This window comes from Pan troglodytes, chromosome 9 (genome assembly GCF_028858775.2).
Source record: "Pan troglodytes isolate AG18354 chromosome 9, NHGRI_mPanTro3-v2.0_pri, whole genome shotgun sequence".
NCBI classification, from domain to species: Eukaryota; Metazoa; Chordata; class Mammalia; order Primates; family Hominidae; genus Pan; species Pan troglodytes.
The window spans coordinates 49,812,260-49,835,397 of record NC_072407.2 but is presented as its reverse complement, the minus strand read 5'-3'; the positions used below and the strand labels follow the sequence as shown (position 1 = coordinate 49,835,397).

Here is a 23,138-nt window from a genome sequence, read left to right as displayed (position 1 = left end):
TCCAGCACTTTGGGAGACTGAGGTGGGTGGATCACCTGAGGTCAGGAGTTCGAGACCAGCCTGGCCAACATGGTGGAACTCCGTCTTTGCTAAAAATACAAAAAAATTACCTGGGTGTGGTGGTACATACCTGTAATTCCAGCTACTTGGGAGGCTGAAGCAGGAGAATTACTTGAACCTGGGAGGCGGAGGTTACAGTGAGCTGAGATCATACCACTGCACTCCAGCCTGGGTGTCAGAGTGAGATTCCATCTCAAAAAAAAGAAAAAGAAAAAGAAATAAACAATGACCACACAAGTAAGACCACACAGAGGCTTTTTATTCAGAGCCATAGGAAGGGAGTTGGCCACCACTACATATATTTGGCAAAGACTCAAAGTCAGGCAGAGTGAGAAAGATTTGCAGTGAGAAAAAGGGAAGGCTTCAGGTGTGCCCTCACTGGAGGCTGCTGGCATGGGGGTGCTGGAGGCAGCTAACTAGAAGCTGGACATCCTACGTGATTGATTGGTCCTGAGTTGGATGCGGCGGTTGTACTGGTGGGGAGGGTGTCAGGGGGACACAAGGAAACTGGCAGTCACTGGCAATCATTGACCAAGTCCTGATCCTTCTGGGCCAATTGCTGCAGAGGTGGTGGTTTGGTTTCCAGGGCTGATCATGATGGAGGTTGTAGGAAAGAGTTCTATTATCATATACGATTTGGCCATTGTCCGTTTGTATATTCGGTCTCTCGGTGTGCAGAGAGGGAGGCCTTTCTATGTGATTTGGGGCATGTTGCTAACCTCTCTGTGCCATGGTTTCCTTACTTGTGAATGGGATGTTAAGAGTACCTGTTTCAGATGTGAATATATATCAAATTCTTAGAATAGCAGCTGGCATGTGGCGAGTACCCAACACAATATTAGTTATTATTTAAAAAATTATGGCCGTAATTGGTGTGGTTCACACCTGTGTAATCCCAGCACTTTGGGAAGCTGAGATAGAAGGATTGCTTAAGGCCAGGAGTTCGAGACCAGCCTGAGCAACATAGCAAGATCTCATCTCTTCAAAAGATAAAAAAATTAGCTGGGCATAATAGCTGGCACCTGTAGTCCCAGCAACTCAGGAAGCTGAGGCAGGAGGATTGCTTGAGCTCAGGAGTTCAAGGTTATAGTGAGCTGGGATTGTGCCCCTGCACTCTAGCCTGGGTGGCAGAGCAATTTTTTTTTTTTTTTTTTTTTGAGGTGGAGTCTCACACTGTTATCTGGGCTGGAGTGCAGTGGCGTGATCTCGGTTCACTGCAACCTTCACCTCCTGGGTTCAAGTGATTCTCCTGCCTCAGTCTCCTGAGTAGGTGGGATTATAGGCACCCACCATGATGCCCAGCTAATTTTTTTGTATTTTTAGTAGAGATGGGGTTTCACTGTGTTGGCTGGGCTGGTCTCAAACTCCTGACCTTGTGATCTGCCCGCCTCGGCCTCCCAAAGTGCTGGGATTCTAGGCATGAGCCACCGCACCGGGCTGACAGAGCAATTTTTAAAAAGTATTAGTATTATTATACTCAATGGAAAGGGCACTGGCCTGGGAGGAGGGCTCTGGGTAGCTCTGGTCCTGGTTCTGCCCCATCGCACTGTGACCTCAGCCTTCTTGAGGCTCCTCTGAGTCTCAGTCTTGTCAGCAGAGCAGGGGGCTGAGCTCTGACTTCCAAACTGGTTCCCAGCTCTAATGTTATCAATTCCCCACTGGGTGTGTAGTGACAGCCTGCCATCGCCCCTCCCTTCCCCATACCCACACTCCATCTACGCTCCCAGCACACCTGGATGGGCAGCTGCGGCGCAGCAGGCTCTGCTGTCCCCATTTCAGCTGGTTTCAGGTCCTAAATTTAGTCCTTTCACAGAAGCCACGGTGTGTGGGAGGAGGGCTCCCGGTAGGTCTGGTCCTGGTTCTACCCATCACACTGTGGGTGAGGTCTGTATGTGGCGGGGGCAGCTCTTCTACCCATGTGGTGCACTCGGAAGTGAATCAGGCAGGAGGCCAGGAGGGCTGAGCACTGCATTCCATTTTATCATCAATGCACTTGTTGCAGGACAATCAAAGCCTGGAGAGATGGAAAAGAAGATTCAGGAGAGTTTATTAAGGTGATCACCGGCCCAGCCGGACATATGTCCAGAAAGTCTGAGCCCCGAACAAAGGGCTTTTCCTACTTTTAAACATCTTAAGGGGGGAACTACGTGAGGCGGGAAGCGAGTTACAGAAGCAAGAAACAAAGGCAGCATTACAACATTTCTTACATCTTGAGAGAAACATGTCTTTCAACCTAAACTTATCAGTCTTGTGACCCTGCAGCTGTGCAGGAACTCGCTGGGCCTGTAATAAACTTTGAGGAATGTGGAGTTGGGGAGTATAGATAAGGTTCACTGTCCACAGAGAGGAGACAGGCTGTGAACATTCCCTTTTAACTTGAGTGTAAGGGGGAAGGGGTCACACTTTGCAGCAACTTTAAGAGAATTTTAAAATTTCTATTACTACTACTATTAGGTTATAGTTGATTTCATTAATTCCTTCTTCACGCTGGGCGAGTCCTTTGATCCTTTGGGGCCTCAGTTTTTCATCTGGCAACTAATTTTTTTTTTTTTGACAGAGTCTTGCTCTGTCACCCAGGCTGGAGTGCAGTGGTGTGATCTTGGCTCACGGCAACCTCCACCTCCCAGGTTCAAGTGATTCTCCTGCTTCAGCCTCCTGAGTAGCTGGGATTACAGGCGCGCACCACCAGGCACAGCTAATTTTTGTATTTTTTGTAGGGATGGGGTCTTGTCATGTTGCCCAGGCTGGTGTCTAACTCCTGACCTCAAGTGATCTGCCCACCTTGGTCTCCCAAAGTTGGGATTATAGGCGTGAGCCATTGTGTCAGGCCTGGCAATTAAATTTTATATATGTTGACACCTTAAGCCACCATGTTATCTTTTTTTTTTTTTTTTTGAGACGAAGTCTTGTTTTGTTGCCAGGCTGGAGTGCAGTGATGCGATCTCGGCTCACTGCAACCTCTGCCTCCCGGGTTCAAGGGATTCTCCTGCCTCAGCCTCCCGAGTAGCTGGGACTATAGCCATGTGCCACCGTGCCCAGCTAATTTTTGTATTTTTAGTAGAGATGGGGTTTCAGCATGTTGGCCAGGATGGTCTCAATCTCTTGACCTTGTGATCCGCCCACCTCGGCCTCCCAAAGTGCTGGATTACAGGTGTGAGCCACCGTGCCCGGCCTATGTTATCCTTTAAAGTAGAACAACTTTCCTTTCTTTCAGAGGAGGAAAAAAATCAGAGAGAGGTTAAGTGAGTTGGCTAAGCCCACACAGCTAGCACATGGTTTGAGTCTAGATCTTTAGACCCTAAGACCTAGTCTTTTTTTTTACCTTTAGATAATCTCAACTTTACTTCCATTATGGGATTACTATGATGATAACATGAAAATAATAAATTTTATACTAGGGAGGCAACATGGTTTTACAGTTGAGAGCCAGACTGCCTAGGTTTGATTTCTAGTTCTGGTACTTATTAGCTGTGTGACCTCAGACAAATTACTTAACCTCTCTGTGCCTCAGTTCTTATCTGTGAGATGGAAGATAATAATTGTACCCACATAGGGTTGTTATGAGGATTAAGTGAATTAATATTTGCGAAACACTTTCAACCATGCCTGACATCCAGTAAAGTTTATTTAAATGTTTGCTTAATTTAAAAAATAGCTCTCTTGCCAATCAGCATATGACCTTAAGCAGGAAGAAAGTGTCTGTGATTAGGATCAGGAGACTCATGGTCTACTTTAGGCACAGCCACTACTTTGCTTTGTGGCCTCAGAGACTTTAATTTTTTTGTGCCTTAGTTTCCTCAGCTGCAAAGTAAGGAGCTTGGGCAAGTTCAGTGATGAACAGCATTTTATGAACAAAGATCAAGTCAGAAAAAAAATCAAAACTTTTTTTGCCACATTAGTTTTACCCATTAGAGTCGATTGCGAGGAATATTCCAGTGTAGTGGGTGCAGTGTTGACTATTGTCCCAGCATGCTGTGGGGCTCACCCATGGGCCCCCTAGCAATGCTCTGGGTGACCTATGTGTCCTTGCTTGGGGGTGAGGGTGTCTGACCCAATCACACCCTCCTCCCAGGAAGTGGAGAGTCGGATCTGAACGTTAGACTGGGACGCATTAACAGGTGCTCTGGCTGGAGGGCTGTAAACTCCTGCTGCTGATGGCTACAGAATTCTGGTTCCTGCTCTTTTTGACAGTTGGCTTTTCTGATCTTGAAATTCCATAAGAAACCCCAGTTTCCTTCAAACAACCCCCGCCCTATTTATTTAGGCTAATGTATCAGTTATTTATTGCTGTGTAATAAATCATCCCAAAATTTAGAGGATTAAAACAACAATTTACTATTTCTCTAGAATCTGTGGGTGGACTGGGTGATTCTTCTGCAGGTTTGACCTAGGGGCACTTGTGCAGCTGTGTTCATCTGGTGGGGTTGAGAGCAGGGGCTGTTGACTGCGGTGCCTCGATTCTCTTCCATGTGGCCTCTCCATTCGGCTTGCTTGGGCTTCCTGATAGTATGGTGGTCTCAGGATTGCCAGGGGAGAGGCACAAGCTCCCACTCCACTTAAGGCCTGGCCTCCGAAGCCCCAGCACATTACTTTTTCTGTTTTCTTTTTTTTTTTTTGAGACAGAGTCTCACTGTGTCACCCAGGCTGGAGTGCAGTGGCGCGATCTCAGCTCACTGCAAGCTCTGCCTCCCGGGTTCACGACGTTCTCCTGCCTCAGCCTCCCCAGCAGCTGGGACTACAGGCGCATGCAGCCACGCCTGGCTAATTTTTGTATTTTTAGTAAAGACGGGGTTTCACTGTGTTAGCCAGGATGGTCTCAATCTCCTGACCTTGTGATCCACCTGCCTCGGCCTCCCAAAGTGCTGGGATTACAGGGGTGAGCCACCGTGCCCGGCCTACTTTTTCTGTTTTCTACTGGTTAGAGCAAGTTACACGATCAGCCCTGACTTAAAGATTCAACAGAATCCACCTCTTGATGGGAGATGAAGAATGCATGTATGGGGCTGGAAGGAACGGAAAGTGACCAGGTATGCATGGAACTACTGTGACTAATTTCAGTTGATTTCTTATTGCAGGCAAAATAAATTTAATTAGTTTATCCTATGACTTAGGAACTCCCACCTCCCATACTCTGATCTCATCTCTTAGCATCTCTCGGCCACCCTGGCCTTGCCTTTCCTTACTCACGCTGGCCATACTCCCACCCCAGGGCCTTTGCACCTGCTGATCCCTCTTCCTGGCACGTTCTGACCCCAGATCTTCTCCTGACTGCTCCTTTGCCACATTTCAATCTTTACTCACATCTTTACACAGAGAGGTCTCTGATCCTCTGATCTAAAGTCATCCCTCGATACCGTCAGTCCTTAACTAGGCCTTATCTTCTTTGTGGCACTTGCTATGTATTGTTTATATTTTGTCTTTTTGTTGACTGTTCTTCTTCTCTCACTAACCTCCAAGAATGTAGGAACTGTGGTCTGTCTCAATCTCTGAGGTACGCCTGGCATATGGTAAGTACTCAAAAAATATTTACTGAAAGAATGAATTTTAATGCTTTGTAGATATGATAATATTAATATTCAAAAAGTCCTGATTAGAGGCAGCTTAATGGAAGTCATAGATGATTCCATGAAGGGAGGCAGGCTCATATCTAGGCTGGATAATCTCAATGATCCTGATCCTTTCTGATTCTGAGAGTCCATGACTCTAAGTGAGAAAGTGCTGGGAAAATTTAAAGGCACAGTATAAACCTCTAGCTATTACTACTGAGAGGGCACACTGGGAGTTCTGTGAAGAACCGGGCTTAAACTTTCATTATACCTCAGATCTAATGTGGCTCCTGGCTGAGCTACACGAAATAACACAGACACGTCCCATTTGTTTTTCCTACATATCATGAGCTACAGAGGGGCTGCTATCAATGCACAACCATAGAAAGATTATGCTATGGTCTGAATGCTTGTGTTCCCCTAAAATAAATATGTTGAAACCTAAGCCCCAGTGCAATAGCATTGAGAGATGGGAACTTTAGGAGGTGATTAAATCATGAGGGTGGAGCCCCCATGAATAAGATTAGTGCCCTTATAAAAGAGGCCAGAGCCAGCTTGTTTGCCTCTTCTGCCATGTTAGGATGCAGCAACAAGACACTGTCTATGAAGCAGAGAATGAGCCCTACTAGACAATGAATCTGCTGGCATCTTGATCTTGGACTTCCCAGCCTCCAGAAATGTGAGCGATACATTTCTATTGTCTATAAATTAGGCAGTATAAGGTATCTTGTTAGAGCGGCTCAAGTGGACTAAAACAGGCTGTGTGGTGGTCTTAATACATAGCCTCATTATCCTTTGAGCCTCCTCCCATGAGAGGTGGGGTTTCTGTCCTCTATTCTTGATTCTGGGCTGGCTTCTGATTGCTTCAACCAGTAGAGAAGGGCAGAAGTGAAACTATGTGACTCCAAAGTTGGGGCAGAAAAGTGCAGGTAGCTTCTAACTATTCCTCTTGGGACACTCAGTCTGGGGGAAGCCAACAGCTTGTAAGAAGTCTGACCACTCTGAGCCTCCCATACTGAAAAGGCCATATGTCGATGCTCCAGTTAACAGCACCAGCTAAGCTTCTAGCCGACATCCAGTTGCCAGCCATGTGATGCGTGGTCTTGGACGTTTAGCCCAGTTGAGCTTTCAGACAACTGCAGCCCAGGCCAACCTCTGACTGCAACCACATGACTTGAAGCAAGAACTACTCAGCTGTGCCCTTCCCCAAATCATGAGCAAAATGAAATGGCTGTTTTCAGCTGCCAAATTTTGGGGTAATATGTCAGGCATCCATAGTATGTGGAATAGGCCATTTCTTTAGTGCTTTCTCCTTCACAAAGACCTCCATAGTCCTAACATCTCAGAGTAGACTTGACGTCCCCACTGGATCATGTCCCATCCTAGTCTGCGGACATCTCAAACTTAACATGTCCAAAAATAAACTCTTGGTCCCAGGCCTGTCTCTCACTGCTTAGTCTTCCCTGTCCAATAAATGGCACCTCCATTCCCAGTTGTGTAAGGCAGAAGTCTGGGCATTGTCCTTGAATTCTTTCTTCCTGTCAACCCCACAGGCAATCTCTCTGAAAGGTCTCTTGGCTTTACTTCTAAAATGCAGCTCAGGCCGGGTGCAGTGGCTCACGCCTGTAATCCCAGCACTCTGGGAGACCGAGGGGGGCGGATCACCTGAGGTCAGGAGTTCAAGACCAGCCTGGCCAACATCATGAAACCTCATCTCTATTAAAAAAAAAATTAGCTGGGCATGGTGGCACATGCCTGTAATCCCAGCTACTTTGGAGGTTGGAGCTGGAGAATCACTTGAACCCGGGAGGCAGAGGTTGCAGTGAGCCAAGATTGCGCCACTCCAGCTTGGGCAACAAGAGCGAAACTCAGTCTCAAAAAATAAATAAATACATAAATAAAATAATAAAATGCATCTCAAAGCTGTTCTCTTCTATCTCCGCAGCCACCACCCTAGTCTAAGCCACCACTGTTTCTCTCCTGGCCACACTATAACCTCTTGACTGGTCACCCTACTTGTGCCCTTGCCACCCTTGCCTTTGGTGTCAATTCATTTGCCTCACAAGGGCCAGAGAGATCTTCGTAAATTATAAATCAAATCATGGCACTCCCAGTGGCTGCCCATGGCACTGGGAATAAATCTAAACCCCTTGCGTGGTGCTCAATTTGGTACGCCCTGCCTGAGCCGAAGCCTCTAACCTCTCTTTCCACTCTTCCCCATGGTGAGTGGAATCAAAAGGAAACAGCATTTTGAAGGAATGTCAGAAAGCTGCCAAATTTATCTCTACCTCCTTTCCTATTTCTGGGATTTGTCCTCCCCTGTGAGGTTGGACCCCAGTGGAGACAGCCAATCAGCTTCCTCAAGTCTGCTCCTGCCACCCTGGCCTTCTCTCTGGTCCTTGACCACCTTCAACTCTTTTCCTTTTGCAGGGCCTGTGCGTGAGCTGTGACCTCTGCCTGGAATGCCCTTTCTTCACTCTTCCTATGGCTGGCTCCCTCCCACCATTTGGGCCTGAGATTAAATGTTATGCTCAGAGAGGCCTGTGAATATTCCATCTAGAGAAGGTTCCCCCCAATCATCTACACTTTGCCTTTTTGTTTTGCATTTATTTGAGTGTTTATTTGTTTTTAGTGTCTTGTCCACTGCTTCTCCCCTAGTGCTTGGGCATAGTTAGCACTCAATGAAGAGACTGTTTGTTGATGTGCACAGTAACAGTAGCTTGCTATAGTCCCGTACTAGGCTGAGCACTCTATATGCTTCATTCACAATCATTTTATGTGGGAGGATGGGCAAGGATTATCCCCATATCTCAGGTAGGAAAAGTGAGGCCCAGAAAGGTTAGGGGACTTGCCTGAGACCATGTAGCTTCTAAGAAGTGGAAACTAGATCTCCTGACCCCTGATCAGGTGCTCTTCAAAAGCAGAAGTGAAAGGGCGACGCAGGAGAGGCGTGTGGTAGGTCACTGTTCCTAAATTCTCCATGTCTTTCACTGTTTTTTGGTCTCTCTGTCACCCAGGCTGGAGTGCAGTGGTGTGATCTCGGCTCACTGCAACCTCGGCCTCCCGTGCTCAAGCGATTCTCGTGCCTCAGCCTCCCAAGTAGCTAGGATTACAGGTGGGAGCCACCACACCCAGCTAATTTTTTGTAGCGATGGGGGTCTCACTGTTGTTCAGGCTGGTCTCAAACTCCTAGCTCAAGGGATCTGCCTGCATCGGCCTCCCAAAGTGCTGGGATTATAGGTGTGAGCTACTGTACTTGGCCCACTATTTTTTTAAATTGGGCAGCTCAGTATCTACATCCCCGCCTTCTGAAAGGGACAAGAGAAAAGGGGAGACAGTCTGGGCTCAGGCCAGGGGTGGGTGGGGGAAGTATCACTCTTCTTTCTTGCCAGAGAAACATCATTCCTGGAGGTGGTCTTGGCCCCTTTAAATATCACAGAGATGAGCTGCGGGGCGGTGCTGACAGTGGAACCTGGCTGGGATGCTGGCCAGCTGGCTCAGGCTATCCCTGGGCTTCATTTGCATGAGAATTGGGGCCTGTGGCACTGTGTGGATCCAAACCCATCTACCTACACTGTGTGTCTTTGTATGTGTGTGTGTGGAGTCCTGCACAGTGGGTGAGGGCTGTTCAACTGTGTCCTAAGAGTTAGGCCCTCTCTCAACTACTTTAACTCATGAATTTGTTTATATTTGAGAAGCCCGAAGCCATGCATCCTTTTGTCTGCATTTAAGCATTTTTGGTAAAAAGTTGAAATTTAGATCTTTCTCTCTCTTTTTTTTATTTTTAATTTTTTTTAGAGACAGGGTCTGTTCTGTCACCCAGGCTGGGGTGTAGTGATGCAATCAACTGCAGCCTCCACCTCCTCGGCTCAAGTGATCCTCCTGTTTCAGCCTCCCTAGTAGCTGGGACTACAGGCAGACACCACCATGCCCAGCTAATTTTTAAATTTTTTGTAGCAGCAGAGTCCTGCTTTGTTGCCCAGACTGGTGTTGAACTCCTGGGCTCAAGCAATCCTCCTGCCTGGGCATCCCAAAGTGCTGGTATTACAGGCATGAGCCACCATGCCCAGCTTAGATTTCTCTCAAAAAAGTGCAAATAGCATTAAGAAAATAGTCCCAATTTTCTGAGTGTACAAAGGGTGCAGAAATGATCATGTCCATTCTGTTTTAGGGACCTGGCAATGGCGTAGCCATCAATCCGATCATGTTGATTGACCACTGCATTCAAGGCCTTCACCCCACATCCCACCCTGCCTTTCTGGTTTCCTCTCCAGCTCCAACCCCCAAACCTCTCACCACTCCCACTTGTGCTATTTCCTGAGCTTAACCTTCTCCCTGTTCTTCTCCAATTCTTCTCTTGGAGGCCTCTGCTCACTCAGTAAGCCTATTCAACTATCCTGGCCCTTGTGAGGACCTGGCTGACTCGCCACACTTGGTCTGTCCACCTTCTGCTTGCTCATGGCAATATGTTCAGATGTCCAGTGTGGCTTCTGTTATGGGGCTGTCATGCATGTTTATGTGCAATTCCCTGGAAGCAGATCCGGGTCTTCATATTAATACAACTGCTATAGTGTGGATGTTTATTACCAAACCTCATGTTGAAATTTGATCTCAATGTTGGAGGTGGGGGCCTAATGGGAGGGTCATGGGGGCAGACGCCACATGAATAATCTATATTATTCATGAATTAGTAATATATCAATTCTATAATAATTGATACAGTATCAATTCTATAATAATTGATACAGTATCAATTCTATAATAATTGATACTGTATCAATTCTATAATAATTGATACTGTATCAATTCTATAATAATTGATACTGTATCAATTCTATAATAATTGATACTGTATCAATTCTATAATAATTGATACTGTATCAATTCTATAATAATTGATACTGTATAATTCTATAATAATTGATACTGTATCAATTCTATAATAATTGATACTGTATCAATTCTATAATAATTGATACAGTATCAATTCTATAATAATTGATACTGTATCAATTCTATAATAATTGATACTGTATCAATTCTATAATAATTGATACTGTATCAATTCTATATTATCAATATATCAATAATCATATAATCATTAATATAGTATGAATACATTAACTATATGTATTAATATTATTAATATACTAGTATATATTACTAATATATTAACTATTATATATTATTACTACTATATTATCATACAATGTTAATATATTAATTATTAAATATTAATATAGATTAATAATTACTTGTTAATATTCTTTTTTTTTTTTTTTTGAGATGGAGTCTCGCTCTGTTACCCGGGCTGGAGTGCAGTGGCGCGATCTCGGCTCACCGCAAGCTCTGCCTCCCGGGTTCATGCCATTCTCCTGCCTCAGCTTCCTGAGCAGCTGGGACCACAGGCGCCCACCACCACACTCGGCTAATTTTTTGCATTTTTAGTAAAGACGAGGTTTCACCGTGGTAGCCAGGATGGTCTCGATCTCCTGACCGCGTGATCCACCCGCCTCGGCCTCCCAAAGTGCTGGGATTACAGGCGTCAGCCACGCGCCCGGCCTGTTAATATTCTTAATATAAATTTATTATTATTAAGATTATAATATAGATTAATTCTTAATTATTAAGATTATAATATAGATTATTCTTAATCTATAGTAATATCCTCCCTGAGTGGGTGGTGAGTTCTTGCTCTATTAGTCTCATGAGAACTAGTTGTTAAAAAGAGCCTGGCAGCCAGTGTGGTAGCTCACGGCTGAAATCTCAGCACTTTGGGACGCTGAGGTAGGAGGATCGCTGGAGACCAGGAGTTCAAAGCCAGCCTGGGCAACATAAAGAGACTCTGTCTTTACCAAAAATACAAACAAAAAAATCCACCAGGGCATAGTGTGCATGTCTGTAGTCCTGGCTACTTGGAGGCTGAAGTGGGAGGACTGCCGATTGTGCCACTGCACTCCAGCCTGGGTGACAGAGTGAGACCCTGCCTTAAAAAAAAAAAAGAGCTGGGGCATCTCCCCTTTCCTCTGTCTTGCTTCGCCCCCTCAACATATGATCCCTGCACAGCTGGCTCTCCCAGAGTGAAAGCAGCCTGAGGCCTTCACCAGATGCCCAACCTTGAACTTTTCCCGACATCAGAATCATCAGCCAAATAAGCCTTTTTTTTTTTGAGGCTGAGTCTCACTTTGTCACCCAGGCTGGAGTGCAATGGTGTGATCTTGGCTCACTGCAACCTCCGCCTCCCGGGTTCAAGCGATTCTCCTGCCTCAGCCTCCTGAGTAGCTGGGACTACAGGTGCGTGCCACCATGCCTGGCTGATTTTTGTATTTTTCATAGAGACAGGGTTTCACTATGTTGGCCAGGCTGGTCTCGAACTCCTAACCTCGTGATCCTTCTGCCTTGGCCTCCCAAAGTGCTGGGATTAGAGGCTAGAGCCACTGTGCCCGACCAATGAGTCTTTTTTAATTTATAAATTACCCAGCCACAGATATTCCCTTATAGCAACAATAAGTGGACTAAGACAACCTACCACAGTGCCTGGCATATAACAGGTGCTCAGAAAAGTGCTGGGTAGGCCGGGTATGGTGACTCATTCCTGTAATCCCAGCACTTTGGGAGGCCGAGGTGGGTGGATCACCTGAGGTCAGGAGTTTGAGACCAGCCTGGTCCACGTGGCGAAACCCCGTCTCAACTAAAAATGTGAAAAATTAGCCTGGTGTGTTGGCGGGCACCTGTAATCCCAGCTAATTGGGAGAGTGAGACAGGAGAATCGCTTGAACCTGGGAGATGGAGGTTGCAGTGGGCCAAGACCGTGCCATTGCACTCCAGCCTGAGTGACACAGCAAGACTCTGTTAAAAAAAAAAAAAAAAAAAAAGTGCTGGGTATTGGACTCAGAATGCTGGGGTAGAGTTAAGTACCAAGCTCTGAAGGCACAGAACTCTGAATCCTCCTCCTGCCTCTTCCTTCCTGGGGCCCTCTCTGAGCCTCAGTGTCCTCATGTGTAAAAAAACCAGATCAGTGACGGCTCCCACCTAAGGGGCCACGGGGAGTTGTGAAGATGAACTTTACAACTTCTCAACTTCACAAGGGTGGATGTACAACACTCAGCACAGCCTATGGCCCCCAACAAGCATCCAGTAAATGGCAATTACGACTAATAGGAAACTTCAAGTCTGGTCACCTACCTTCCAGGAAGGAGCCTGGTATCCTTAGAAAGAACCAGCTCCTAGAAAGGCTGCCTGCTGGTGGGTGGGCTTGGTGAAGGCAGGGATGAGCCCTCCTTCCTGACAGATCCCCAGCTCCCCTCCACCCCAGGGCCCTGTTCACAAACCTTCTTCGGCCCTGCTGCCTCTGACAGATCCCAAACTCCCCTCCACCCCCAGGCCCTGTTCACAAATCCTCTCCAGCCCTGCTGCCTCTTCCCTCAGGCCACACACACAGGATCTTATGGATTCTTTATTGAATCACAAACAACTCAGGGCATCAGGCTCCAGCAGCTGCATTAGAACCCATCTGGGATTGTGAGGGGACTGGAGAGGGAGGGGGGAGAAGACCCGCTCTCCCTAGCCTTTCACTATATAGAGTAAAAACATCAGAAATCACCCCAAGAGAAAGGACATACCAAATGCCCACCAGAAGGGCCAGGGACTGCAAGCCACCCTGAGCGCAGGAGGGTGCGGTGAAGGGTGGTATGGCCCCGACATTTGTGTGTGTCCCCCACTCCCCCTGCAAATTCACATTGGAATTCTCACCCCCAAGGTGACAGTATTAGGAGGTGGGGCCTTTGGAGCTGATTGGGTCATGGGGGCGGAGCCCTCATGAACGGGGTTGGAGTCCTTATAAAAGAGGCAGGAAGGAGCTTGCTTGTTTGTGCTTCTACCATTGAGGATACAGCGAGAAGGCACCATCTATGGATCGGGAAACAGCCCTCAGCAGAGTCCGAATCTGCTGGCCTCTTGATCTTGGACGTCCCAGCCCCCCAGGACTGTGAGCAATACGTTTCTGTTGTTTGTAAGCCACCCGGCCTACGGCATTTTGATATAGGAGCTCGCTGGACTAACAGTGGGGCTAAGCAGGCTCTGTCAGCCACAACCTCAGGGAAGAATGTAAAGGTTGGTGTCTTACCATCACAAGGCAAGCGGCTCAGAACCAGCTATAACACCTCCCTTGCAGAGATCTAGGGGCGCCAGACACAGCTGGGGTGGAAGGCTCTTAGTCTGGACCCCTGCTCCATCAGCCCCACCTGGGGAGGAAGGCTTCTGGGGAGGTAGAACTGGGAGAAGAGAGAAGCAGCTCCTTGGCTCTGCTTTCAGAAGGCTGTTACCTGGGCCAGGTGCTGGGAGACCAGAGGGACAGGTGCCACTCAGGGCCAGAGGAGCCACACAGGACAATGTGATGTTAGGGACTGGGGGAGGATGTTAATGACCCTGCTTAACCTCTAAGAGAAGCATGGTTCCCTTGTGTTCAAAAGCTGGACATACAGGGTGTATAGATGGTGAGCACTTTCTCACAATCCACCCCATTCCCAGGCCACTGCCCAGCAGCCCCTGGGGATCTGCTGGTGTCAGAGGGAACTCGCTCATTTCCTCCCTCAGTCCAGCCCACACTTTCCTCCAAAGGAAGGCTGGTCTGTGGGCCCAGGGTGAGGCCGCCTGCCCACCGCAGATGGAAGGCTTCCCAACCCTCTCCAGGTGGCTGTGGTAGGGCCATCTCCCCTGAGTACAGTGAAGCCTTTGTGGCTTTGCCATTGCTGTCCCTTCAAGGTTGTTGCCTGTCCCTGTCCTCAGAGTGATGTGGAGGCAGACAGGCCCTGGAGGCAGAAGGAAGGGGTTCAACTCTCACTAGGGTGCTCCCTCGGGAAGGACAAAAACTCAGAAATACGAGAGGATAGAGAAGGGTTTGGCAACTTTCTGATATTACTTGTAAACACTGGTTCCTTCAACTTTCTGATATTACTTGTAAACACTGGTTCCTTCTCAACCACCGTATTCTGATTGGGTCTATAAGTAGCACCCAGTCCACACCACAGCACACTTCTGGGATCCAGGAGACCACCTTCACTACTGTGCTGGCCCCGCCTGTGTACGGGCCCCAGGGCCGGGCCATCCAGGGTGCCTGTGGTGCTCACACCCCCATGGCGCTCTTCTCGCTGTCTTTGGGGCTGGGCTCCTCTGGACTCTTCTTCATCTCCCAGCCCCTGACCCAGGTGTAGGCGGAGGAGCCGCCCAGCACCATCATGTTGCTCGTCCACCAGAGGAAGCTCTTGGTCTCCTCGTAGTAGAGCACGGCCAGCACTGTCTGGGCACAGGCCTTGGCCGTGCCCGACACATTGTGGGTCAGCGGACTGGTGAACTTGATCTGCAGTCCTGTCACGTAGCCGATGGCAAAGCCAAACAGGCCGCCCAGCGTCATCATCCCCCAGAAGTGGGCACTGCCCAGCTGGGCAAAGTCACGCAGGGCCTGAAGCTCCCCGAGCAGCAGGAGCAGGGGCAGGAAGAGGACGCAGGCGTTGACGTTGTTGTAGAAAGTCAGGCGCCAGATGCTGCCGTCCACCGCCGGAAGCACCTTTGTGGTGTAGATGGCGTTGAGCGAGACACAGAGGCTAGCCAGCACGCCGAAGACAGTGCCCAGCCACGACAGGGTGCCTTCTGCCCCCTCCTGGTCCACACCAAGCCAGAAGCCCCCTGCAGTGGGGAGAGGAGGAGTGGGGAAGGGCGAGGAAGAGGGATGAGGACGAGGAGGAAGAAGGACAGAGGATCAGACACCAAATTTCACAGACTGAGTATTGCGGCCCTCCCCGTTCCTCCCCAGGCCTCCCTCCAATAAGCACAGCCAGAGTCTCCACTGCAGGCAAAGCACTCCACATGAACTATGGGAGCCGCCCAGGGCAAGAAAACCTCCTCTGGCAGCTTATCTGCTAGCAGAGGAGAAAGACATTAAAACAAATCTTCCCAGTTACTTCTTTAATTACAATTGTAAGAATTGTAATGAGGTCCATAAAGTAGTACAAGGTGCTGTGAGAGCCTGTAAGTGGGCGACTGTGCTGGCCTGGGGCATCTGAAAATAACATTTGAACTGAGTTCTGAAGAATGAGTGCCACTTAGTGGTTAATGTGATTTAAGGTGACCCTGCGTAAATGACTTCCAGTGTCTAAGCCTTGGCTGCTTCTTGCATGGAATGGGAGCCTATGATGTCATCATGGGGCGCATTAAGTTAGAATCTCTTGTGTCATTTGGGGCAGTGACTCTGAGACTCTCATCTTGTGTCACCTCCTGCTCAAAGAGCTTCCGTGGCTCCCCACTTCTGCCATCAGGACTATACTCCTTGGCGTGGCAGGCGGGGGTGCCTGCACCCTTGCCAGCCCTTCCTCTGTCCTATGGTCGCCCCAGCTTCCCTGCTTGTCTCCCTGCTTCTCACCCTGGGCCTCAGTGTCCTTGTTCATGCCCTGTGCCAGAAACACCCCCCTTCTTTCTGGGGGATTCTATTCATCTGTCAAGGTCAAAGTTGGCTTCTCCTGGGGAATCCTTTCCTGATAATCCCAGAACCTGGACTCTTACTGCCTCGCTTTCCTGCAAAGCCCCTTGCCTGCTCTGGGCTGCTGGGCCCCTGCCCATGGTGACAGTCTGGTCTTTTTAGCCAGATCCCATGCTCCCAGAAGGCAGGGGCTGAACAATGCATGTTATACTTCCTGCCACAGCATCTGGCAACACGGGGCAGTGGGGAAAGTTTTGGGGTCAGAGGGATTTAGCCTCCAATCAGGCTCTGCAATTTAGAAGCTGAGTGGCCTGGGAGAAGTTACTTAACCACTCTGAGCTCTCTGGGTCACCTCCCTGTCCTCCACTCCAGCCAATCTACTCTCCACCTTGCAACCGATATGATCATCCTGAAGTCCAGATCGGTCCAGGCTGTGCCCTGGTGTGAAGCCTCTCTGTGGCTCTCCACTGCCTTCAGGATAAATTCCACTCACTCACCACAGCTCTTAGGACCTGCACCACGTGGAGTCGGCCTGACTGGGCAGCCTTGTGTCTGGTGAGTCTCGCTGTGGCCCAGCCATGAAGAAGTGCACGTGCTCTTCCTTCTGTCTAGAATGTTCTGTCCCTACTTCTTCCTCTAAACCCAGTTTCTAAACTTCCTCCAGAAGGCCTGCTTAGACTGCCCTGTCCCCGGGTCCCCTCCCTTGCCCAGAGCTCCCACAGCCCCTTTTATGCATGCCCCATCACAGCCCTTACTATGCTAGCGTAACTGTCACCACCATGCCCTCCAGGAGTGTAGGAGCTGAGGTTACCTTTTCCAAACTTGTATCCCCAAAGCCTGGCATGGTGCCTGGCATGTGTTTAGCCACCAATTACTAGTCGTGGAATGAATGAATGAAAGTTGTTATGGAGGTGGTTGTATTAAAGGAGACAGGATACTTCCTACATCATAGGCACTCAACACACAGCACTCTTCTCTTTTTCTCTTTGTTTTTTGAGACAGAGTCTCACTGTGTCACCCTGGCTGGAGTACAGTGGTGCGATCTTGGCTCACTGCAACCTTCGCCTCCTGGATTCAAGCAATTCTCGTGCCTCAGCCTCTTGAGTAGCTGGGATTACAGGGATGCGCTACCATGCCTGGCTAATTTTCAGTAGAGAGGGGGCTTCACCATGTTGGCCAAGCTGGTCTTGAACTCTTGACCTCAGGTGATCCGCCCGCCTCGGCCTCCCCAAGTGCTGGGATTACAGGCATGAGCCACCATGCCCAGCCCAACCACAGAGCCCGACCCTCCTCTTTCTTGACAGAACCTTTGCACAAGGGGTACCCACAGACCTGCTGGGGGCAGGGTGAGGGGGGCAGAGGGCTGTACCACCCACTCACCTGCTTGGCTACAGCACCCCCAGCCCTCCTGGTGGTTACCTTCTGAGTCCAGAAGCAACTGCAACATCAATGTTCTAGAGCGACTCTTGCCCAGAAAGAAATTTTTTGAGACTGTGTCTTGCTCTGTCGCCCAGGCTGGAATGCAGTGGCGCGATCTTGGCTCAATGCAACTTCTGCCTCCCGGGTTCAAGCAATTATCCTGCCTCAGCCTCCCGAGTAGCTGGGATTACAGGCACATGCCACCACGCCCGGCTAATTTTTTGTATTTTTAGTAGAGACAGGGTTTCACCATGTTGGCCAGGCTGGTCTCGAACTCCTGATCTCAGGTGATCCACCTGCCTCAGCCTCCCAAAGTGCTGGGATTACAGGCATGAGCCACTGTGCCTGGCCCAGAAGGAGCTTTGAAAGGTACTGTGTGACATGGGGGTCTAGGAGGGGAGGCCTAGAATAGTTGCCTGAGACTCGTCTTCCCCCACAAGGAGGAAGAAAGAGGAAACACTGCAGATAGCGGGCCAGGTCCTGGGCCGGCAGAGAGCGCCCACCTCCCTGGCCCCTGTCCCAGTCAGGCAGGCTGGTGAATGCACCATTCTCAGAACCTCACCACTGGTTACTTGGATTACCTTTGGGATTTGGGCCCAGTTACCCTAGTGTCTTCACCTTCCTGCAAGCAAATTCTCCAACTAGGAGTCTCTACCCCTGAGGCCATTCCTGGCAGGGTCAGCAGGAATGAAGTAGAGAGCCCTGGGGCATCTGAGGAGGACAGGGAGGAGGGGAGGTACACCTGTTCCCTGGAGAGGGAAATGGAAGCAGGCTGGGAGAGTTCTGGCAGGGGGGGTCTTGCAGCTTCCCCTACTCTAACCGTGACCTTCTCCCTTCTCCCCTCTTGGACTTAGACCCAGCAGCCCTAGATCCAGCAGTTGCTCAACAAGGGGAAACATTTTCTAGGACAGGTGGCATGGGATGGGTCCCTTCCCCCACCAACCGGTGCATCTAGCCTGGGACCCTGAGCCATCAGCAAAGAATATGATATGTAGGCCAAATAAGATAAACTTTATAGCACCAGGAAAAACCAGCATAGGTTCAAATGAAGACCCCATTCCTAGATGACGCAGCCCTGGGAAGACTCGGAGGGAATGGGATGCTGGAGGCTCTCTAACGCAGCATGGGGCCCAGTAAAATATGGGCCCATCTAACCTGTGCTGTCCCATACCATAGCCCTCAGCCACATTTGGCTACTGAGCCCTTGAAATGTGGCTAGAAAATCAGGTTGTAACATCCGCAAATGAGGAAGTGAATGTTTAACATTTTGCTTAATTTTAACTAATTTAAATAAGTGGCCAATGGCTACTGCATTGAATACTGCAGTTCTAACCTCCAAGACGAGCAGAGGGGATAGAAGCACAGGCCTGGGAGTCTGGCCAATCTGGGTTTGCATCCCAGCCTGGCTGCTCGCTAGCTGTGTGGCCGTGGGCAAGTAATGTAACATCTCTGAGCCTCAGTTTCCTTGTTTGTATAGAAATGACCGCTGGTAGTGATGCCACAACCCAGGGGATCTCTGGGAGAACAAAGGAGATGCTATATGTGAAATAATTAGCATAATTTCCCCATCAATAATTATTATTTTCTGAGGGTCAAGTCCAGGAAGACAGCTGAGGCCTCTCAAAGCATATTGCTTGCTACTGTCTCAGGCGCTATCCTGAGCTGGCAGAGAGTGATGGTATATTTATTAAAAGACGTATTGTCCTCTACTAAGAGCACTGGCTGGGAAATCAGGACACCTGAGCTCTTGAGAAACAATAAAGTACAGTGGTCGGGCATGTGAACTGCGAAGCCAGATTGCTTGAGTTCAGATCCCAGCTCTGCCACTTATTAGCTGGGTGATCTTGGACAAGTTACTTAACTTCTCTGTGCCTTGGTTTTTCCCTCTGTAAAATGTGGATTATAATCCCATCTTGTTATGAAGATTAGCTGAGTTAATATGGCTAAGATCCATGTGCCTGGCACATTTTAATCACTCAACAAATGTCAGTTGCTTTTGCTGCTGTTGTTACTATTATTATTACTATTGTTCTTGCCCCGGCTGGGCTCCTAACTTGCTGGGTGACCTTTAGTAAGTTACTTGCTCTCTCTGTGCCCCCAGGCTCTTTCTCCTATGACTGCTGCACCAAAGGAGCTGGGACAGATGAAGTCCTAGGATGCCTAGAAGAGTTGTTCTTCACGGCTTCAGTCCCCATGACCACTCTATCCCCCGTGGCCCCAGCTGCCACTCACCGATGATGATGCCGCAGGTGAGCAGGGCATAGAAGGAGGTGGTCTGCTTGAGCAGCAGGTAGGAGAGCAGCACGTTGAAGACGGTGGTGAGCGAGCGGCCCACATTGTAGAAGGCCACACCGACGTACTTGAGGCAGAGGTTATTGAAGGTGATCATGCCGATGAAGACCACCGACAGGGGCAGGACGCTGCGGGCCACCCTGAGGTCCAGGCGCAAGCTGGGGAAGTCCACGGCACCAGGGCAGCAGGCGGCCAGAGCGCTGAGGCCTTTGCACAGCAGCGTGGTCACCAGGCACTGGTAGAAGGTGACGAAGATGGGGGTGTCCAGCCGCAGGGAGGGGCTGTCCAGCAGGTACTTATTAAGGAACACCATGGAGATGGAGGTGACCCAGTAGAGGGAGACCACCAGCGCGATCCGCAATGCCCGCAGCAGAAAGGGCTTCTCCCCGTTGGCCTCTGCCTCTGCAGAGGGGTCTGAGGCCCCGGTCAGCGCCATGTGCAGGATCCTGGACCGCTTCAGAGGGGCCCTATTCATGGTAGCAGAGGAGCTGGGTCACCCCGCGGCCAGAACTCTGATTCCCTGGAGTCCAGGGCAGTGAGCTCACTTGTGCTCTCCGCAAGGAAGCCGCAGCCCTCGATTGTCACATGTGGGCTGGCCTAAAGGCCTCCCCATTGTCCTCATGGATAGAGAAGTTCTGCTTTGGGGTGAGCCCAGTTGTGCTGCTCCACAACCTGCTCCCACCCCGAGGGGGCTCTGAGACAAGACACAGGGCAAGGGAGAGGAAGAGGATAAGGCGGTGAGGCCAGGACAGAGAAGACCTGTGAGGGGAGAAGAGGCTGGGGCCTAACAGGGAGGGGTCGCAGAGAGAAGGGAGGGGAGAGGAATGGCAGGGCGGGGCAGGAGTAGGTACGCGGGGCGAAGGTGCAGGAAAAGGACGCGTGGCAGAGTGGGAAGAGGCGCCGAGAGGGCGGCATGGGCGGCTGTGGGAGGGAGGGGCGGGCAGGGGGAGGGAGGCGTACAGGGAGCTGCCGGAGGCCGGGCGCGGCTGGAGGGAGGGCTGCGGAATCAGAGGGGCTCGGGGCTTGGGGCTGAAGGACGCGGGAGGGGGCTGGGCCGGCGCCCACGTCTCGCTGCCTTCCCGGGATCTGTCGCCGGCTCAGCCCAGGAGCCTCCGGACATCCGAGGCCGACTCCCCGGGAGGCGGGCCCTGGACTCACTTCCTGACACGCCCCCACGTGGCCTTAAAGGGCCCGCACGCCCCGCCTTGCCCTTAAAGCGACAGCCCCAGAGAGGCGGAGTTCGCCAGTCCCCAGCCCCGCCCCTGCGCTCCGCTGCCCGCTGCTGGCGGGGGACCTCGGCAGCCACAGGTTTTTCTGGGTGCTTGAGCCTCGCCCTGCTTCCTGGAAGGGCTCCATCACCCTCGCCTGCCCACCCTCAGCTCTGTCCGCCCCGGAGCCTCCGTCCCCCGACTTGGCTAGGCTTGGCTCGCAGGTCCACTTCCCGGAACCCCGACCCAGGACCCAGGCGGCGATACATCAGCCTGGACCCCTCCACCTCCGGAGACTCGCGTTGCAGCCCTGCGTCCCTCTGCCAATCCGAGCTCACTCTTCCATAACAATGTTGTGGTCCCCTCCTTTCCCCTCATTTTCACCGCCCCCAGGCCCTCTCCCAAGCCCGAGACCCCCGGTAGCGCTCCCCGAGGCCGGAGGCCACGCCGCCTCTCTCGGACTTCAGTTTGTCCTCCCTGTGCTCCTGTCGAGGTCCTCTGGGCAGCCCGGATCCGAGATTCCAAAGGCTCAAGGCAGCATCTCTTACCCCTTCCAGAAAATACTGTTTCCCCGGCCGGTCCAGCCGCATCAGCTCCCGCGCCCCTGCCTGTGTCCCCGGGCCGCGAAGGCGACCTGGCGCTCACCTCCTCCGGTGCACTGGGCGCCCGCCCCGCGACCCCGTGCTGCACCTGCAGCGCCGCACCCTGGGCCGCGCCCGCGGGATCGACTTCCTGCTTTCCGCCCCGGGCCCGGGCACCTTGCCAGCCTCGCCGGCCTGTTCGCGGCATGGGGCCCGGGGGTGCCGGCAGAGAGGCGGCGATCCCGACGGTCGTGGGAGGAGGCCCTCTCCTCTTTCCAAGGCTACTCCTGTCCCTGGTACCCCCGCCTGCCCGGGACCCGGCTTCAGTTACCGCAGCTGGCACGTCCCGGGACTTGGCTGTATCCCTGGCCCGCCGCGCTCCGGGCTTGCACTTCCAGAAGTGCGTGCGGGGACCGCTCGGATTCTTCCAGCCGGCAGTGAGGGGAGGGTTCCCCGCCCCTTCCAGGGCCGGGGCCTGGGAAGTCTAGCCTGTGGTCTGCCACTCACCAGGCAGCCGGGGAGACCAGGAGGATCGACTTCTCTGGTTCGCGCTCTAGCACCTGCGTTGGGCAGGCCACTTTCTCCGACGGCCTGAGTTATCTTCATGGTAAAACTAAGGGGCTAGGCTTGACCTGTGGGTCCCAACCTTCCCCAGAACTCTAGGTGGTATGGTCGAACATAGATGTTTGTAATATTTCAAGCACCATTTAATTAGTGCCATTTAATTAACGGGTAAGATGATGTCATGGCTGGGATTTGTTTTAAAATACTAAGAATACTTACCAAAAATATTTTTTATTTTTATTTATTTATTCTTTTTGGGACGGAGTCTCGCTCCGTCGCCCAGGCTGGAGTGCAGTGGTGCTATTTCAGCTCACTGCAACCTCCGTCTCCCGGGTTCAAGCGATTCTCCTGCCTCAGCCTCCCGAATAGCTGGAATTACAGGCGTCCACCACCACGCCCGGTTATTTTTTGTATTTTTAGTAGAGACCGGGTTTCGCCGTGTTGGCCAGGCTGTTCTCTAACTCCTGACCTCAGGTGATCCGCTGGCCTCGGCCTCCCAAAGTGCTGGGATTACAAGCGTGAGCCACCGTGCCTGACCTCAAAAAGATTTTTTTTAAAAGGTTGATAGATTAAATAAGATAAGCCATTGATAGTTGTTGTAGCTAGGCATAGATACACAAGGATCCATTATAAGAGTTTCCTTACTTTTGTGTACATTTGCAAATTTCCAGAATAAAAAGGTAAAACCTATATAGTACGCTTAAACTCTCAGATCCTAACTGCACAAACCTTCACTGGAGCTGAGCGCAGCCCTGGGTGGGCTGTAGGGAAATGGGAGGGCTGCAGGCTGCAGTGAAGTAAACAGCTGCCCCAGAACGAGCCGGGCCCACACCCTACCCTCTTCCACTAGCCCCGGGTACTAGCACTCCCCTCTTCCTCCTCAAGGAATGAGACTCTGCTTCCTAGTTGTGGGCTGTTCTCCACCTGGAGGATACCATCTGGTTACCTTGTCACTTTTGGAACTAAAATATCCCTTTGGGGAAAGAAAGACTCA

The 23,138-nt window shown here is 50.6% G+C and overlaps 1 protein-coding gene and 1 long non-coding RNA gene across 3 annotated transcripts; both read right to left on the bottom strand.

Annotated features, from left to right (window-relative positions):
• Nucleotides 1-130: 130 nt before the first annotated feature.
• On the bottom strand, nucleotides 131-13,021 carry LOC134807251 (uncharacterized). Its single transcript, XR_010147168.1, has 3 exons — nucleotides 12,792-13,021; nucleotides 1,793-2,074; nucleotides 131-252 (listed from the first exon to the last, which is right to left on the bottom strand). It is a non-coding gene; the product is annotated as an uncharacterized LOC134807251 (long non-coding RNA).
• A 28-nt stretch (nucleotides 13,022-13,049) lies between these two features.
• SLC35C1 (solute carrier family 35 member C1) lies at nucleotides 13,050-21,736 on the bottom strand. 2 transcript variants are annotated; one of them, XM_001160507.7, is made up of 3 exons: nucleotides 21,548-21,736; nucleotides 19,732-20,258; nucleotides 13,050-15,290 (listed from the first exon to the last, which is right to left on the bottom strand). In XM_001160507.7, the coding sequence occupies exons 2-3, from the start codon at nucleotides 20,225-20,227 to the stop codon at nucleotides 14,731-14,733; spliced, it is 1,056 nt and encodes a 351-aa protein (XP_001160507.1). In that variant the 5' UTR covers nucleotides 20,228-20,258; nucleotides 21,548-21,736; the 3' UTR covers nucleotides 13,050-14,730. The 2 variants fall into 2 exon arrangements, with proteins under 2 accessions (XP_001160507.1, XP_009458567.1); XM_009460292.4 differs by lacking the exon at nucleotides 21,548-21,736 and having other exon boundaries at nucleotides 19,732-20,947.
• Nucleotides 21,737-23,138: the final 1,402 nt, after the last annotated feature.

Coding starts and splice junctions, on each gene's coding strand:
- SLC35C1 (XM_009460292.4), bottom strand. CDS start 20,266: ATGAATAGGGCCCCTCTGAAGCGGTCCAGGATCCTGCACATGGCGCTG. Junction 15,291..19,731: donor CACCTGCGGCATCATCATCG/GTGAGTGGCAGC, acceptor TCCCCACTGCAG/GGGGCTTCTGGCTTGGTGTG.